The sequence below is a fragment of the Zophobas morio genome, unplaced genomic scaffold, assembly GCF_036711695.1.
Source record: "Zophobas morio isolate AGI-343-1 ecotype UQ-CSIRO unplaced genomic scaffold, CSIRO_AGI_Zmor_V1 ptg000040l, whole genome shotgun sequence".
Taxonomy (NCBI): domain Eukaryota; kingdom Metazoa; phylum Arthropoda; class Insecta; order Coleoptera; family Tenebrionidae; genus Zophobas; species Zophobas morio.
The window spans coordinates 1,633,389-1,649,103 of record NW_026972145.1 but is presented as its reverse complement, the minus strand read 5'-3'; the positions used below and the strand labels follow the sequence as shown (position 1 = coordinate 1,649,103).

At 29.2% G+C, this 15,715-nt stretch overlaps 1 protein-coding gene across 1 annotated transcript in view; it reads right to left on the bottom strand.

Annotated features, from left to right (window-relative positions):
* Window positions 1-15,715, bottom strand: part of LOC135140372 (eukaryotic translation initiation factor 4E transporter) — a 55,174-nt gene that overhangs the window by 29,429 nt on the left and 10,030 nt on the right. Inside the window, exons 2-4 of the mRNA XM_064070866.1 lie at window positions 7,203-7,362; window positions 6,988-7,084; window positions 6,091-6,930 (exon numbers count right to left, since the gene is read on the bottom strand). Of these exons, the coding sequence (XP_063926936.1) occupies window positions 6,091-6,930; window positions 6,988-7,084; window positions 7,203-7,362 (1,097 nt within the window). The remainder of the gene's footprint in view (window positions 1-6,090; window positions 6,931-6,987; window positions 7,085-7,202; window positions 7,363-15,715) is intronic.

Below are 15,715 nucleotides of genomic sequence, written 5' to 3'. Positions count from 1 at the left end.
GGTCAAAAAAATTTTAAAATCGAATACCACGTTATCAAGAAATCGGAAAAAATTTGGAAATTTCCACAAAAATTTTCAAAAAAAAAATTTAAAAAGGCTTTAAGTCTATTTGAAGATTACAAATCTAGAGACAGAAGAATTGAAAAATCGAAAAATGGTGAAACCAAAAAATACAAGAATTAAAAAATTGAAAAATTAAAATATCGAAAAATTGAAGAATCGAAAAATTCAAAAATCTAGACATTGAAACTTAATAAAAAAACATAAAATTGAAAAATTCTAAATCAATTGAAAAATCGATCAGTCGGAATATTAAAAAATCCAAAAATAACAAAAATGTAAAAATTGAAAAATTTCGACTCAAAAATGAAATTTTCAAAAATCGAGACAAATCTAAAAATTGAAAAGTCGAATAACCCAAGTTTAAAAAAAAAACTGCAAAATCAAAATATCCAAAAATAGAGAAATCGAAAAAAATTCAAAATTAAAAAATTTAAAATTTGAAAAACGAAAAATTGAAGTGGAGGAAACGAACAGCCGAAAAATCGGGAAAACAAAAATCCAAAATTAAAAAACTCGGAATATTAAAGAATGGAAAAACTTATTAATCACGAAATTGAAAATTTTCAAAAATCAAATCACGAAATATTGGGAAATCGAAAAATCGAAACATCGGCAAATTGGAAAATCGAAAACCAGAAAAGTCAAAAAACCGAAAAATCCAAACAAAAGATCGAGAAATCGGGAAATGGAAAAGTAGAGGTGAGGAAAAATCGAAAAACTGAGAAAAAAAATAAAAATAGAAAATTTTAAAAAGCAAAAAGTCTCAAACCGCGAATTCGAAAAATAAGTTTTCCAAAAACCGAAAATTTGAAAAATCGAGAAATCTAAAAATGTAATGGTCAAAAAAATTTTAAAATCGAATACCACGCTATCAAGAAATCGGAAAAAATTTGGAAATTTCCACAAAAATTTTCAAAAAAAAAATTTAAAAAGGCTTTAAGTCTATTTGAAGATTACAAATCTAGAGACAAAAGAATTGAATAATCGAAAAATGGAGAAACCAAAAAATACAAGAATTAAAAAATTAAAAAATTAAAATATCGAAAAATTGAAGAATCGAAAAATTCAAAAATCTAGACATTGAAACTAAAAAAACATAATAAAATTGAAAAATTCTAAATCAATTGAAAAATCGATCAGTCGGAATATCAAAAAATCCAAAAATAAAAAAATCTAAAAATTGAAAAATTCCACGATCCAAAATTTTTCAAAAATCGAGACAAATCTAAAAATTGAAGTCAAAAAATTTAAAAAATCGAATAACCCAATCTGTCAAAAAAATCAAAACATCAAAAATATCGTAAAAACGAAAAACTGAAAAATCGAAAAAAGTTATCAAAGAAAAAATCGAGAAATCGAAATATCTAAAGTTTTAAAAAAACTGAAAAATCAAAATATCCAAAAATTGAAGAATCGAAAAACTGAAAAATTCAACAATTTGAAACTTTAAAATCGAAAAATTGAAGTGGAAAAAACGAAAAGCCGAGAAATCGGAAAAACGAAAATCCAAAATTAAAAAATTCGGAATATTGAACAATCGAAAAACTTATAAATCGAGAAATTGAAAATTTTCAAAAATGAAATCACGAAACATTGGGAAATCGAAAAATCGAAACATCCACAAATTGGAAAATCGAAAAGCAGAAAAGTCAAAAAACCGAAAAACCGAGAAATCGAAATAACAAAAGATCGAGAAATCGGGAAATGGAAAAGCAGAGGAGTAGAAAAATCAAAACAGTTAAAACTCGAAAAATTTACAATTGAAAAATCTAGAGATGAAAACTTAAAAAAATTGAATAATTCTAAATCAATTGAAAAATCGATCAGTCGAAATATCAAAAAATCCAAAAATTAAAACATGTAAAAATTGAAAAATTCCGAGATCGAAAATTTCTTACATATGAAATTTTGAAAAATCGAGAAATCTAAAAATTGAAAAGTCAAAAAATTAAAAAAATCGAATAACCAAGATGTCAATAAGTCAAAACTTCAAAAAAATCGTAAAAACGAAACACTGAAAAATCGAAAAATGGTTAAATTTTAAAAATCTAAAAATTGAAATATCAACAATTTAAAAATTCGAAGTTTAAAAAAAATGAAAAATCAAAATATACAAAAACTGGAAAATCGAGAAAGCGAAAAAAATTCAAAATGCAAAAATTTGAAACTTAAAAATCTAAAAATTGAAGTGGAGAAAACGAAAAGCCCAGAATTCGGAAAAACGAAAATCCAAAATTAAAAAACTCGAAATATTGAACAATCAAAAAACTTATAAATCGAGAAATTGAAAATTTTCAAAAATTAAATCACGAAACATTGGAAAATCGAAAAGCAGAAAAGTCAAAAAACCGAAAAACCGAGAAATCGAAATAACAAAAGATCGAGAAATCGGGGAATAGAAAAGCAGAGGAGTAGAAAAATCAAAACAGTTAAAACTCGAAAAATTTACAATTGAAAAATCTAGAGATGAAAACTTAAAAAAATTGAATAATTCTAAATCAATTGAAAAATCGATCAGTCGAAATATCAAAAAATCCAAGAATTAAAATATGTAAAAATTGAAAAATTCCGAGATCGAAAATTTCTTACATATGAAATTTTGAAAAATCGAGAAATCTAAAAATTGAAAAGTCAAAAAATTTAAAAAATCGAATAACCAAGATGTCAATAAGTCAAAACTTCAAAAAAAATCCAAAAAACGAAACACTGAAAAATCGAAAAATGGTTAAATTTAAAAAAATCCAAAAATTGAAATATCAAAAATTTAAAAATTCGAAGTTTGAAAAAAAATATAAAATCAAAATATCCAAAAACTGAAGAATCGAGAAAGCGAAAAAAATTAAAAATTCAAAAATGTGAGACTTTAAAATCGAAAAATTGAAGTGGAAAAAACGAAAAGCCGAGAAATCGGAAAAACGAAATCCAAAATTAAAAAACTCGGAATATTGAAGAACAAAAAAAAAACCTCATTAATCGACTAATTAAAAATTTTCAAAAATGATATCACGAAATATTGAAAATCGAAAAGCAGAAAAGTCAAAAACCCAAAAAACCGAGAAATCGAAATAACAAAAGATCGAGAAATCGGGAAATGGAAAAGCAGAGAAGTGGAAAAATCGAACAGTTACAAATCGAAAAATTTTAAATTGAAAAATCTCAAGATTGAAACTTAATAAGATTGAAAAATTGAAAAATTCTAAATCAATTGAAAAATCGACCAGTCGAAATATAAAAAAATCAAAAAATTAAAATACATAAAAATTGAAAAATGCCGAGATCCAAGATTTCTCAAAAATGAAATTTTGAAAAATCGAGAAATCTAAAAATTGAAAAGCCAAAAAATTTAGAAAATCGAATAACCAAGATGTCGAGAAATCAAAACATCAAAAAAATCGTAAAAACAAAAACTGAAAAATCGAAAAATGATTAAATTTAAAAAATCTAAAAATTGAAATATCAAAAATTTAAAAATTCGTAAAATTGAAAAAATTAATTAAAGAAAAAATCCAGAAATCGAAAAATCGAAAGTATTAAAAAATTGGAAAATCAAAATATCCAATCAAGAATCAAAAATCGAAAAATCGAGATATTAAAAATTTTCAAAAATGAAATCATGAAATATTGGGAAATCGAAAAATCGAAAGACCGAGAAATCTATAAGCAAAGATCGAGAAATCGGGAAATGGAAAAGCAGAGGAGTAGAAAAATTGAACAATTAAAAATTGAAAAATTTCAAATTGAAAAATCTAGAGATTGCAACTTTATAAAATTGAAAAATTGGAAAATATCTGGAAATCTAAAAATTTAAAAGTCAAAAAATTTAAAAAGATGCCAAGAAATCAAAAGTTCAAAAAATTGGTAAAAACGAAAAACTGAAAAATCGAATAATGGTTCAATTTAAAAAATCTAATAAATTGAAATATCAAAAATTTACGAAAAATTGAAAAAAACGAATAAAAGAAGAAATGGAAAAATTTAATTCCCTAAAAAAATTGAAAAACCAAAATATCCAAAAATTGAATAACCGAAAAATTGAAAAATAGAAAAAAATTAAAAATTCAAAAATTGAACTGAAGTGGAAAAAACGATAAGCCGAGAAAACGAAAAACTCGGAATATTGAAGAATCGAAAAACTTATAAATCGAGAAATTGAAAATTTTCAAAAATAAAATGAAGTATTGGAAAATCGAAAATTCGAAACATCGACAAATTGGAAAATCGAAAAATCTAAAGTTATAAAAAAATTGAAAAGTCAAAATATCCAAAAACTGAAGAATCGAAAAATCGAGAAATTGAAAATTTTCAAAAATGTAATAATGAACAAATATTAGGAAATCGAAAAATTGAAAAACCGAAAAATCTATAACACAAGATTGAGAAATCGGAAAATGGAAAAGCAGAGTAGAAAAATTGAACAGTAAAAAATTGAAAAATTGGAAAATTCTAACTCAATTGAAAAGTCTATCAGTCGAAATATCAAAAAATCCAAAAATCAAAATATGCAAAAATTTAAAAATTCCGAGATCGAAACTTTTTCAAAAACGAAATTTTGAAATATCGAGAAATCTAAAAATTAAAAAGTCAAAAAATTTTAAAAAATGCCAAGAAATCAAAACTTCAAAAAAGTGGTAAAAACGAAAAAAACTAAAAAATCGAAAAATAGTTAAATTTAAAAAATCTAATAAATTGAAATGTCAAAAATGAAAACATTCGACAAATTGAATGAAAAACGAATAAAAGAAGAAATGGAAAAATTTAATTTTCTTAAAAAAATTGAAAAACCAAAATATCCGAAAATTGAAGATTTGAAAAATTGAAAAAAATTAAAAATTCAAAAATTGAAGAACGGAAGTGGAAAAAACGATAAGCCGAGAAAACGAAAATCCAAAATTAAAAAACTCGGAATATTGAAGAGTCGAAAAACTTATAAATCGACAAATTGAAAATTTTCAAAAATGAAATAATGAAAAAATATTGGGAAATCGAAACATCGAAAAACTGAGAAATCTATAACAAAAAATCGAGAAATCGTGAAATGGAAAAGCAGAGGAGTAGAAAAATTGAACAGTAAAAAATTGAAAAATTTCAAATTGAAAAATCCAGAGACTGAAACTTAATAAAGTTGAAAAATTGGAAAATTCTAAATCAATTGAAAAATCGATCAGTCGAAATAATTTTTATTTTACAGAGAAATTCCAGAGTAGACAAAAAGAAAATCCAAAATTAAAAACTCGGAATATTGAAGAATCGAAAAACTTATAATTCGAGAAATTGAAAATTTTCAAAAATAAAATGAAATATTGGAAAATCGAAAATTCGAAACATCGACAAATTGGAAAAATCGAAACAACAAAAGATCGAGAAATTGGGAAATGGAAAAGTAGACTTGAAAAATCGAAATAGGCCAAGAAAATCGAAAAATCGAACAGTTAAAAGTGGAAAAATTTACAATTGAAAAAAATCGATAAATCGAAATATGGAAATCTTGATACGGCGAGAAACAGAAAAATTTAAAAACCCAAAAGTCTAAAACCGCGAATTCGAAAAATAGAAGACTACAAATCTAGAGACAGTTTTTCTAGATTTTCTCCAATTAACCGGAAAACAAGAAATTGGATTCTGGAAATTTTGGAAATTTTCGTAAAAATGTCCAAAAAAAATGGAAATTTTCCCAAAAATTTCAAAAAAAAAAATTGGAAGAGGCTTAAATCGAATTGCAAAAATATACCTTATACAGAATTTTATATAAATTACAATTTTTGATTGAAGATTACGAATCTAGAAACAGTCTTTCTCAATTTTCTCCAATAAACTGGAAAACTAAAACTTGGATTCGAAAAATTTTCAAAAAAAAAAATGAGCTCTACTTGAATGGAAAAAAAATATCAACAATTATTCGCAGATTACGAATATGAAATAATTTTTACCACAGGAATTACAGCAACCCAGAAAATTTTGATGATTTTCCAAAAATTTTCAAAAAATTTTTGAGAAAATCTTATACGTATTACATTTCTTTAAACTTACAGTAAGCAACCCCGGTAGCCCTGGAATCGTGTCGCTCTTCAAAATATCCTCAAAAATGTACGACTGGTCGCTCAAATTCTTCTCTTGGCAATTCTTCCCGTCGCCTTCTCCACCCTGCTGACCCTCCCCGCCCGCATGATTCGTGCTCGCCACATTCGCCCCGCCCTCATTACCGCCCTCCTTGTCCCCGTCCGTCACCTGCGGGGTGGACCTCCCGTCCGGCCCGCCCTCGATAACAATCTCCTCCTTCTCCTCGGTCACGCTCGCCACCTCGCTCTTCTTCTTGAACCAATCCCTCGCCCGTTTCGCCTGCGACGGCGACATCTTCTTCTTGCCGAGCCGATCCGACTCGTCGAAGCCGCGCAACTCGATCGTGTCGTTCTGCGAGGACGGCCCCCCCGAGAACCACTCGGGCTCCTCGTCCCGCGACTCGCCGATCCTCCGCCTGTCGCCGAACCTGCCGCCCCGCCTCTCCTTCTCCTTGTCCCTGCCCCCGTCGAAGTCCCGCCCGAACGTCCGCCTCTCCTGGTTGTCGCCCCGCGGCTGCGGCCTGAAGTTGTAGTCGTTATCGTTGCTCTCCTGCTTCTCGCCGAAGTCCCACGAGTCCCTCAGGATGCGGCCGCTGCCGATGCGCCGGTTGCTCGTCTGGATCTCGCGGCCGCCCCCCAGGTGCGGCGGCGCGTCGCTCTTGCCGCCCAGCGGGCTGTGGGGGCGGTTGGCGGCGCTGCGGGGCTCCCGCCCCGGCACGCAGCAGCCCGAGTTGAAGCTGCGGCGCTGGGGGCTGAGGACGATGCCGTCGTTCTCTTTGCGGAGGCGCTCGCGGGGGTCGCCAGGGCGGCGCTACAATAATAATAACAATAATAACAATAATATATTTTTTTAATCGTGACTATTCACCCTGTGCTCGTCGCCTAGTCTGGTTCCGTTTTCCGTGGGGGTGTCAGATTTCTTGCGATCGGAGTTCCAGCGCGTGGGGTCCCAAATAGTCGGAGAACTAAAAAACGCGATATACACATCCGGTTACACCGGGCTATCAATGCGGCGTCCGTGCCGGACGCCGCAACGATCGGACAATGAACGTTTCGCGTATACACTCTATTTTTGCTACTCACACTTCGTTGACGTCCAAGAAGTCGGGCTTCCGCTGCGACAGCGGCGCGTCCCTCAGCTTCAGCAGCTCCTCCTTGCCGTAGCGGAACTTGGGATTGACGGCCAGGATGGCGGGATCGGAGAGTTCCGGCGTTCCCGTCAGGCTCACCCCTTGTTCATCCCCTGCGCCATCAGAAACGTTCAATTAAAAATTTTATGGACACACTTCGGGTTTATATTACGCCAAGAAACGTGTTTGGTCGGTCGTGCCGGTTTTTTAATGGGGTTGGGATGGGCCACCCCGTTCGTGACCCTCGACGCCGCCTTGTTTTTCACGCCTCGAGTTTTAGCCATGTCGAAATTTTCGAAATTAGATCACTATCAAAGAACACTCTGCACTGGCTCGGACGAAAAGTGATAAGACGGAGGCGGAAAAAGCGAGCGTAAAAAGTGGCGGCGATAAGTGATGGAAAAAGTGGCGCCTTTTATGAAATCTAGGAAATGGTGTTGGTTTATTTCAATATTGTTGATTTTTATTAAGAAAAAAATTAATATATGTTTTTATTTAATTGTATATTTCTCTGTCACATTTTTTGGTCGATTGAACTGTTTTTAAGAACTTAGAACATGAAAAAAGCTACAGTTTAATATGATATCTAGCGAGTCCCTCAATATAGACCACCAACGCACCGCCAGCTCTTATTTTAAGAACGCTTTCTTCGCTTAATGGACTTTTATCGGGGAAAACATGTACCGAGATCCTCTTCACGGAAAATCTAGTTTCATGCATGAAGGGATAGGTTATTACGTTGACATTTAATGGATTCCAGTTCAAAGAGCCCGAAAGAGTCTGGGAATATTTTCGTCGTCTAGATTTCAAGTTTGCATTTTGCGAAAATATCAATTAAATTTGCATTTTGCGAAAATATCAATTAAAAAAAAATTAGTCGAGCTATTTTTGTGTATATATATATATTTTTTTTAGTCGAGCTATATACTCAAATCTCGTTCTGACGAAGTTTGGAACAGCTCTTACGAAATTTAAATAATAAACGGATATTTTTAAAAATAGAAACTGCAAAATATGAAGGAGTCCAGAAGAAAATCGATAATGCGCACAAATAGCGCGATTTTAAATTACATTTCCAGGAAATGAGAGCGGGTGGAATATTAAAAGAAAAAGCAAGAACCAGAAGCGAGAAAAGGAATTTCAAATTTCAACAGAAACAAGACATGACGAGGATGAGGATCGCGGGATTTTTGTAAATTAAAAGCATTAAATTAAATAAAGGAGAGCGAAACAAGGAAAAGTTTCGTGATAAAATTTAAATTTAAAATTAACGACGGAATAATAGAGCACTGGTGTAGAAACAGATTATAAAATTAATAACATTTACCTAGCGAAATTTTGAGGTGACGTCATCAAATTGTTGGTGGGGGTGATGAGACAGGATACTGCCAAAATACATATAAAAATTTACAACAATCAGTCCAGTAGTTTCGGAGAATATCTGTCATAAACGAAGGACCTACTTTTTCATTCTTCGATAGTTATTAAATGTCGAGAAAACATTTTTAAAATCTTGTCAAAATTTCTGTAAAATCTGCTTCTACGAATTTAATTTTTTGCGTTTTTCTTATAGAAGTTTTTGAATTACGTCATCGATTTTTTAGTGGGGATGAACACGTCAATTTTGATACCTACGGTGTAATCCTGACATAAATATTACCGTTTTTTCTTTAAATTTTGGAAAAATTAGATCAATTTTTGACATATTTTAGTCAAAATTTAGAAAATAAAACATCAAATCCTTTAAGTTTTTTTAATTTATTTTTTTCTTTTTGTAGTTACATATATATGAAAATATCAAAAAATTAGACTATTTCTACAGCAATCGAAAAATTCAAAAATCGGAAAAATGTAAAATTCGAAAATTGCTAAATTGTAAAATTAAAAATTCGAAAGCATGAAAAATTAAAATCGAAAAATTGCAAAACTGTAAAATTAATCAAATTCTTTCAGTTTTTTTTAAATTTATTTTTTCCTTTTGTAGTTACATTTGAAAATATCAAAAAATTAGACCATTTCAAAATTTTGCGTTAAAATTGAAAACACGAAAATCCAAAATTGTAAAATTAAAATAAAAATGCAAAATTGTAAAACCGAAAAATTTAAAATTCGAAAAAATAAAGATCGAAAAATGGTAAAAGTGGAGAATTGAAAAATTGTGAAATTGGAAAAGTTGAAAAGCGGAAAAAATCGAAAAATCCTAAAACAGAAAAATTGTAAAACCAAACATTCGAAAGCTTGAGAAATTAATAATCGAAAGCCGAAAAAATTAAAATCGAAAACTGAAAAAATGAAAAATTGGATAATTGTAAAATAAAAAAAAATGCAATTCAACTGTAAAATTGAAAAATCGAACACATGGAAAATTTAAAATCGAAAAAATTGAAAGTCGAATAATTGCAAAATTATAAAACAGAAAAGTTTAGAAGCTGAAATATAGAAAAACTATAAAACTGCAAAATCGAAAAATTCAAAACTCAAAAAACTGTAAAATCCGGAAATTGCTAAATTGTAAAATTAATCAAATTCTTTCAGTTTTTTTCCCTTTTGTAGTTACATTTTGAAAATATCAATTTCAATTTTTTCCGGGGCAATTGAAAACACGAAAATCCGAAATTGCAAAATTAAAAATTCGAAAAAATAAAAATCGAATAATTGTAAAAGTGGAGAATTGAAAAATTGTGAAATTGGAAAAGTTGAAAAGCGGAAAAAATCGAAAAATCCTAAAACGGAAAAATTGTAAAACCAAACAATCGAAAGCTTGAGAAATTAATAATCGAAAGCCGGAAAAATTAAAATCTAAAAATTGGAAAATTATAGATTGAGAAATCGAAAACTGAAAAAATTAAAAATTGGATAATTGTAAAAAAAAAAATGCAATTCAACTGTAAAATTGAAAAATCGAACACACGGAAAATTTAAAATCGAAAAAATTGAAAATCGAATAATTGCAAAATTATAAAACAGAAAAATTTAGAAGCTGAAATATAGAAAAACTATAAAAGTGAAAAATCGAAAAATTCAAAACTCAAAAAACTGTAAAATCCAAAAATTGATAAATTGTAAAATGAATCAAATTCTTTCAGTTTTTTTTCCCTTTTGTAATTACATTTTGAAAATATCAATTTCAATTTTTTCCGGGACAATTGAAAACACGAAAATCCAAAATTGCAAAATTAAAAATTCGAAAAAATAAAAATCGAATAATTGTAAAAGTCGAGAATTGAAAAACTGAAATTGGAAGAGTTGAAAAGCGGAAAAAATCGAAAATCCAAAATTGCAAAATTAAAAACTCGAAAAAATAAAAATCGAATAATTGTAAAAGTGGAGAATTGAAGAATTGTGAAATTGGAAGAGTTGAAAAGCGCAAAAAATCGAAAAATCCTAAAACAGAAAAATCCTAAAACGAAACATTCGAAAGCTTGAGACATTAATAACACTGGTCAACAAAATTCAATTTTTTCTCTCTAACTTTGACATAATTGTAATGTTTTCGTTTAATTTGTCTCGGTGTTTGTAACAAAGGGCATAAACCTTACAACTTAGCTCAATTAAAAATAAAAATGCATATTTAATGTTAAAAACAAAAAAGCAGGTAAAACAATTTAATTTTTGTATCTTTAACGGCAAAAAGTGATGTATTAACAAAAGAACAGCCATAATTAAGAAAAAAACAACGATTGTAGTTTAAAAAACGAAAAAAACAAAAGAAACAGCTAAGACCGACGTTTTTTCGGTTGCCTCCTATGGATTTCATTGGAGATCTCTCGCTCGATGGTCCCGCAGGATTCTGCGAGCATTTAGGTGTTCCATCGATCTTGGTAACGTTTTTGTATCCACAAAATGCCCAGATAGAAGCGTTCTCTATGTCCGTCACTCACGTCGTCATAATTTTTGGGGAAAAAATCAAGATGCGAATACATAAAATGCACTTTTAAGAATATGTTAATTTTAAATTTTTTATATGATGATAACATGTTTTCTACTTAATAAACGCAGTTTTCTTATTGTTTCCCAAGAAGTTTGTAGCAATTTGATCACAAAAAAATACACCTTATAGAAAGTTTCCTATTACTTAATAGTACGATTTTTGCATTTTTCAAAGGATAATATTGAAGATTACTTTTAAATGAGAGCTAAGTTAGGGTTTAGCCGTTTATAATATCATTTAAAATTGTTAATTAAATAATAATTGGCTGTTATAATAAAAGTTAGAGCTTAGCTGTTGACCAGTGTAATCGAAAGCCGGAAAAATTAAAATCGAAAAATTGGAAAATTATAGATTGAGCAATCGAAAACTGAAAAAATTAAAAATTGGATAATTGTAACATTAAAAAAAAATGCAATTCAACTGTAAAATTGGAAAATCGAACACACGGAAAATTTAAAATCGAAAAAATCGAAAGTCCAATAATTACAAAATTATAAAACAGAAAAGTTTAGAAGCTGAAATATAGAAAAACTATAAAACTGAAAAATCGAAAAATTCAAAACGAAAAAAACTGTAAAATCCGAAAATTGCTAAATTGTAAAATGAATCAAATTCTTTCAGTTTTTTTTTCCTTTTGTATTTACGTTTTAAAAATATCAATTTCAATTTTTTTCGTGACAATTGAAAACACGAAAATCCAAAATTGCAAAATTAAAAATTCGAAAAAATGAAAATCGAATAATTGTAATAGTGGAAAATTGAAAAATTGTGAAATTGGAAAAGTTGAAAAGCGGAAAAAATCGAAAAATCCAAAACGGAAAAATTGTAAAACCAAACATTCGAAAGCTTGAGAAATTAATAATAATCGAATGCCGGAAAAATTAAAATCGAAAAATTGGAAAATTATAAATTGAGAAATCGAAAATTGAAAAAATCAAAAATTGAATAATTGTAAAATCAAAAAAAAAATGCAATTCAGTTGTAAAATCGAAAAATCGAACAAATGGAAAATTTAAAATCGAAAAAATTGAAAGTCGAATAATTACAAAATTATAAAACAGAAAAGTTTAGAAGCTGAAATATAGAAAAACTAAAAAATCCGAAAATTACTAAATTGTAAATTTAATCAAATTCTTTCAGTTTTTTTTTCCCTTTTGTAGTTACATTTTGAAAATATCAATTTCGATGTTTTCCGGGACAACCGAAAACACGAAAATCCAAAATTGCAAAATTAAAAATTCGAAAAAATAAAAATCGCATAATTGTAAAAGTGGAGAACTGAAAAATTGTGAAATTGGAAGAGTTGAAAAGCGGAAAAAATCGAAAAATCCTAAAACGGAAAAATTGTAAAACCAAGCATTCGAAAGCTTGAGAAATTAATAATCGAAAGCCGGAAAAATTAAAATCGAAAAATTGGATAATTGTAAAATTAAAAAAATGCAATTCAAATGTAAAATTGGAAAATCGAATACATGGAAAATTTAAAATCGAAAAAATTGAAAGTCGAATAATTCCAAAATTATAAAACAGAAAAGTTTAGAAGCTGAAATATAGAAAAACTATAAAAGTGAAAAAACGACAAATTTAAAACTCAAAAAACTGTAAAACCCGAAAATTACTAAATTGTAAAATTAATCAAATTCTTTCAGTTTTTTTTCCCTTTTGTAGTTACATTTTGAAAACATCAATTTCAATTTTTTCCGGGACAATTGAAAACACGAAAATCAAAAATTTCAAAATTAAAAATTCGAAAAAATAAAAATCGAATAATTGTAAAAGTGGAGAATTGAAAAATTGTGAAATTGGAAAAGTTGAAAAACGGAAAAAATCGAAAAATCCTAAAACAGAAAAATTGTAAAACCAAACATTCGAAAGCTTGAGAAATTAATAATCAAAAGCCGGTAAAATTAAAATCGAAAAATTGGAAAATTATAGATTGGAAAATCGAAAACTGAAAAAATAAAAAATTGGATAATTGTAAAACCAAAAGAAAATGCAATTCAACTATAAAATTGGAAAATCGAACACTTGGAAAATTTAAAATCGAAAAAATTGAAAGTCGAATAATTGCAAAATTATAAAACAGAAAAGTTTAGAAGCTGAAATATAGAAAAACTAGAAAAGTGAAAAATCGAAAAATTCAAAACTCAAAAAACTGTAAAATCCGAAAATTGCTAGCTTGTAAAATTAATCAATTTCTATCAGTTTTTTTTTTATTTTTTTTCCTTTTGTAGTTACATTTAAAAATATCAAAAAATTTGACCATTTCAATTTTTTCCGGGACAATTGAAAACCCGAAAATCCAAAATTGCAAAATTAAAAATCGAATAATTGTAAAAGTGGAGAATTGAAAAATTGTGAAATTGGAAAAGTTGAAAAGCGGAAAAAATCGAAAAATCCTAAAACGGAAAAACTGTAAAATCAAACATTCGAAAGCTTGTGAAATTAATAATCGAAAACCGGAAACATTAAAATCGAAAAATCGAATAATTGAAAAAACGAAAAATTTCAAAATTATAAAACAGAAAAGTTGAAATATAGAAAAATTGTAAAACTGAGAAATCGAAAAATTCAATCAAAAAACTGTAAAATGTGAAAATTGCAAAACAGTAAAATTACATTACATTAAAAATTCGAAAACAATTAATAGTCGAAAAAAATTTAAAAATGAAAAATCGGATAATCGTAAAATCGATAAATTCGAAAATTATAAAACCGAAAAATTGGAAAAACGAAAGACTGCAAAATTTAGAAATAGAAAAGTTGAAATCTGGAAAAATTGAAAAATCTAAAACTTGAAAAATAGTAAAATTAAAAATTCGAAAGCTTGAGAAATTAAAAATTGTGGAAGAATCTTCGTCCCTGGTGTCTTATTTTTGAAGAAATTTGAAAAAATCTCGAGGACCCCTGGTGTTTTAATTTTTGAAAAAGTTTAAAAAGATTTCTGGATTTCCTGATGATTTTTCTTATTATTAAACGAAAATGAGAGAATTTTACGTCGTTGGTGCCTAATTTTTAAAAAATTAAAAAAAAAATGAGGAACCCTTTGGTGTTTTGTGTTTGAAAGAGACTGAATTTTTTTTGGTCTCGTCTTTTCAATTTTAATTTTGGACGAAATTTTGGGTCTCTGGTGTTTTATTTTCGAAAAAATCTCGAACGCCCCTAGTGTTTAATTTTTAAAATAGTTTGTAATCACTTGCATTTTTTTGGGTCCCTGGTCTTTTTTAAAACTGAAAAAAATTGGAGGCCCCCGTGTTTTATTTTTGAAAATATGTGAAGAATCTTGGGTCCTTGGTATATGAAGTCGGTAGTTTTGAAAAAATTAAAAAAAACGGGGACCCTTGGGAGTTGTTTTTGGAAACGATTGAAATTTTTTGGGCCCGTAGTGATTTTTTTGGAAAAAAATTGAAAACTCTTTTTTGAAAAAGTTTGAAAGGATCTCTGGGTCTCTTGGTTCAAATTTTATCGTAATTTATAGGTATTATCATAAAAAAAAAACATAGAATCAGGTTTTATAATTAAACCAAAAAATGGAAAAGTTCCGCCTACCACTTTCGAAGAACTTTTAGTAGTTACAAAAATTACGTTCGTTCTCATCGAATTTTCGCTAAATACAGTAGTAGAAGGTGGTACAAATACTGCAGAAAATACGTCGCCGCGCTATTCGCAAACATTCGAAAGGAAACAATGGAAAGGTCAATTGGTTTTTGTGGTAGAAAGTGCAACGGTATTTGAACCATGTGGTAACCGCTTGCAAAAAGATGAACCCATTAAGCGCATCAAAAATGTGCGAAGGTGTGACAAAAAATTAGATTAGATCTCGAATCAACAAAATTGCGCAGTTTAAACACGACACAATGGAATTTTATTATATTCGTAATTTGGGGTTTCCCCTTCGAAAACTTGATGACGTTATCTGAAAGTTATGCTGGATAAATCGTAGTTAACGTGTGCAAAATGGTGAATCTTTGTTTGTAGGTTTTTAATTTGAGTGAATCCCCTGTTTTGTCACGATCTTTATTTAACTTCAAGTGGGTTTTCAACTGATAATTTGTGATAACACGACGTACGTCAACGCTGCATTATCTTGGCTCCGAACACAAACAAGTGATTTGTTTTTTTTTTTTTTTGTTTTTAAGTAAAAATTGTAACACAATTTAATACAATGCAGGAAACGCCATTGTTTGTAATCGAGAAAGTGAAACAAACACTACAAAATCGTGTTTTGCTTCGTCCGAAAATTAATAAAATATTTTTTGCTGTCGCATAATTTCCATTTTACATTTTCCGACTTTACCGACACGAAGACAATCCACTTTAACACAGTCTGGACCTCGAAACGACGCTCCTTATCAGCAACACGCGATAACCGAGAAGGCCAAACAGGAAATTCGGCCGAGAAAATAAACGCAAACCAAACCATTTTATTATTATTTCACATGGGACTCGTCCCACACAATGTCTTCCCGCAAAAAACCTCAGTATTAACGAGCTTTCACGCTCCTTTAACGTCTGTTCGTCGGAATTAATCGCCT